Source organism: Lactuca saligna, chromosome 9 (assembly GCF_052625555.1).
Source record: "Lactuca saligna cultivar CGN05327 chromosome 9, ASM5262555v1, whole genome shotgun sequence".
Lineage (NCBI taxonomy): Eukaryota > Viridiplantae > Streptophyta > Magnoliopsida > Asterales > Asteraceae > Lactuca > Lactuca saligna.
The window spans coordinates 74,257,437-74,260,461 of record NC_136425.1 but is presented as its reverse complement, the minus strand read 5'-3'; the positions used below and the strand labels follow the sequence as shown (position 1 = coordinate 74,260,461).

The 3,025-nt window shown below is 35.0% G+C and overlaps 1 protein-coding gene across 1 annotated transcript; it reads left to right on the top strand.

The window, feature by feature from the left end:
* Window positions 1–874: 874 nt before the first annotated feature.
* On the top strand, window positions 875–2,208 carry LOC145015145 (tropinone reductase homolog At5g06060-like). The gene is made up of 4 exons (XM_078973593.1): window positions 875–1,252; window positions 1,364–1,580; window positions 1,645–1,751; window positions 1,840–2,208. The coding sequence occupies exons 1-4, from the start codon at window positions 941–943 to the stop codon at window positions 2,023–2,025; spliced, it is 822 nt and encodes a 273-aa protein (XP_078829719.1). The 5' UTR covers window positions 875–940; the 3' UTR covers window positions 2,026–2,208.
* Window positions 2,209–3,025: the final 817 nt, after the last annotated feature.

Here is a 3,025-nt window from a genome sequence, read left to right as displayed (position 1 = left end):
CGCTTCTGAAAGTTTTGGCTAGGCTTTTATGCACTCATGAATGGATAGGGACACCTAATTATAAAAGTGTCAAGTATGAAATATTATATATTGTGTTTAACTTATATGTATAGTACCTTACTCAAATGGATTGAAGGATTCAATCCCTAGGACATTTGATTCTTGAGTATTTAACATGTATATTATACTAATGTGAAAATTTAATCTCCAATATATTTTCATTAATACATGAGTTTGGTTTTGTGTTTGCTTTTCTTTAATTACAAATTACACTAAAATGGGAAGGAAAGTTATGTACCACCATCGACAAATACTTATAAATAAATTTTGTCTAAGCTCCCAGTTATCTCATCATTCGACAAAAAAAAAATCCATTTTTATTAGTCTCCAAACTAAATGATCAAGCCACATACTCGAGGATGGACTCTAATTTAAAGGCGGGCGAATGATCAGTTTAAACGAGTCGTGTCATGTACCTGATCGCCTTCGTTGCGGTATCTATCGAAGATACCATGCAGTAAATCAACAAACATTTTGCAATATTGTTTTGATGGTTATTAGATCATTTGTCGCCTTTGCATGGATTTTAACTCCTCGCTATCCTTTAATACCGTTTGCGTCTTTTCTTTAGTTAGGATCATGGCTAAATGTTATTTTCAATATTTCGTCTACTATTTAAATTTTATGTAATTGCATTAGGGAATGACAAATTTTTGGCAAAAGCGTCTCTATCTTTCTTTTCTTTTTTTTTTTTTTTTTGAGGTTCGCCACGAATAAATCAATATCATTCTGTATAAGGTCGCATGCTTATTAGAAGAAAGAAGATATTAAAAGCAATTTTTTTTTTTTTTTGAGAAAGAGCGATATATAAAGGACCAATGCTTTACGGCTTAAGAACGAAAATTGATATCGAAGATATAATCATCAACCTACTCGGAGCATGACTTCCTCAGCCGCCAGAAACTTTTCCGGTGTGATTGGAAATTCAAGATGGTCACTAGCCGGAATGACTGCTTTGGTCACCGGGGGTACACGTGGAATCGGCTACGCTGTGGTGGAGGAACTGGCGGCGTTAGGGGCAGAAGTGCACACCTGCTCACGTAACGAGTCTGAACTTAACCAACGCTTACAAGAATGGTCTGACAAGGGTTTTAAGGTCACTGGATCCGTCTGCGACTTATCTTCTCGTCCCCAACGGGAGCAATTTATCGAAAAAGTTTCCTCACTTTTTGGTGGCAAACTCAACATCCTTGTAAGTTCTTCCATTTCTTACCCTAAAAACTCTTGTCTTCTTCTTCCTGAATTTTACGAACTTGCGCATTTGTCAGATTATTCACGTTTCCATCGAGCTTTTTTCCTGTAGATAAACAATGTTGGGACGAATATCGTGAAACCTACTTTAGATTATACCGCAGAAGAGTATTCCTTTCTCATGTCTACCAATTTGGAATCTTGTTACCATATGTCGCAACTTTGTCACCCTCTTCTAAAGGCTTCTGGAGTTGGAAATATTGTATTCATTTCATCTGTTGCAGGGTTGGTTCACGCTTTTGTTGGGTCTATTTACAGTGCCACCAAAGGTATGGTTGTTTTGTCGCGAATCTGAGGAAAAAAGGGTGAGATTTAACGTGTGTTTTACATCAGGTGCAATAAATCAGCTTACAAAGAATTTAGCATGTGAATGGGCAACAGACAAGATTCGGACAAATTGTGTAGCACCATGGTTCACTAAAACCTCCCTTGTTGAACAGGTAATCTAGTGATATTATAATTAACTTCTTCATCTTCAGTTCTTTTTTTCTTCAGTGACTAATAATATCCCGTTGTTCCTTTGTTTAGTATATGCAGCTTGTTGGTCCTAAGGAGTTTGAGGAAGCTGTGGCATCTAGAACTCCTCTGAAACGCCTTGCGGAAGCCAATGAAGTTTCCTCTCTCGTTGCCTTCCTTTGCCTGCCTGGTGCTTCTTACATCACTGGTCAAACCATAGCTATTGATGGGGGATTTTCGGTCAATGCTTTCGGATGAATGCAACATGCCGTCTTTAGCTTATCTACAGTATGAGCTATTGTTTGTCACGATTGATGTGTGTATTATCGTTTTTTATGATGTTCTCTCTATCAAGTAAAAAGGGTTGAAATAGTGTATCTGTGTTTCGCTTTCTAGTATATGTTTAAGATCTTTATATATGCCATTGTTTTCATCATTTCATCTTTTTTTCGTTCTTATAATTGCTATACAGGTAGGCCCTTGTGAGTTATAATTCGGCTTCCTAGCTCGGTTTTAGAGGTTTAACTAGTTTAAAAGGTTATTTGGCTTTTCAATTTCCCTTTTAAGCTTTGAAAGTTACAGGGGAAGTTGAAAATTTCTCAAGTGTGCAGCACTATCAATAATTATGCGATACATATATTATGCACTAGATAAAAACAACTACTTACTTCACTACTAGGCTTTGCCTCTTACAGAATATAAAAATGCTGTACTTATATATATATATATATATATATATATATATATATATATATATATATATATATATATATATATATATATATATATATATATATATATTTCTTAGAAAATAAAACATTTACTCTAATACATCTAGTGCTTGTAAACTAGTAGAGCTGGTCTAAACCCTAACAACTCTGCAGATCAGATTATTTAAATTTTTAGGGCAGGAGCACTGACATCAACTTGTTTTAAGACTTATTTTTTTAAGTTAAAACTCTGCTCGTGAAAGATCTAATAGACTTGGGTTTAGCTCGTATTCCTAAAAGAGGCCACTCTGGACCTCTTACATTCTTAAAGTGCGAGGTCGTTTGTTATTTGTTTCGATTGTTTATTTCAATCCCTAATGAAAAGCATAAATGTATATATCAACTAAACTGTTACTTGTTTAAGGGCAATATGACTGACGATACTAGTTACACAACTTTTGCAAAAACCCTAGCTAGATATGTAAATATCTAAAGAGTAGAAAGATATAACACTACTCGAAAATCTCAAATACCTACGGAAATATTCC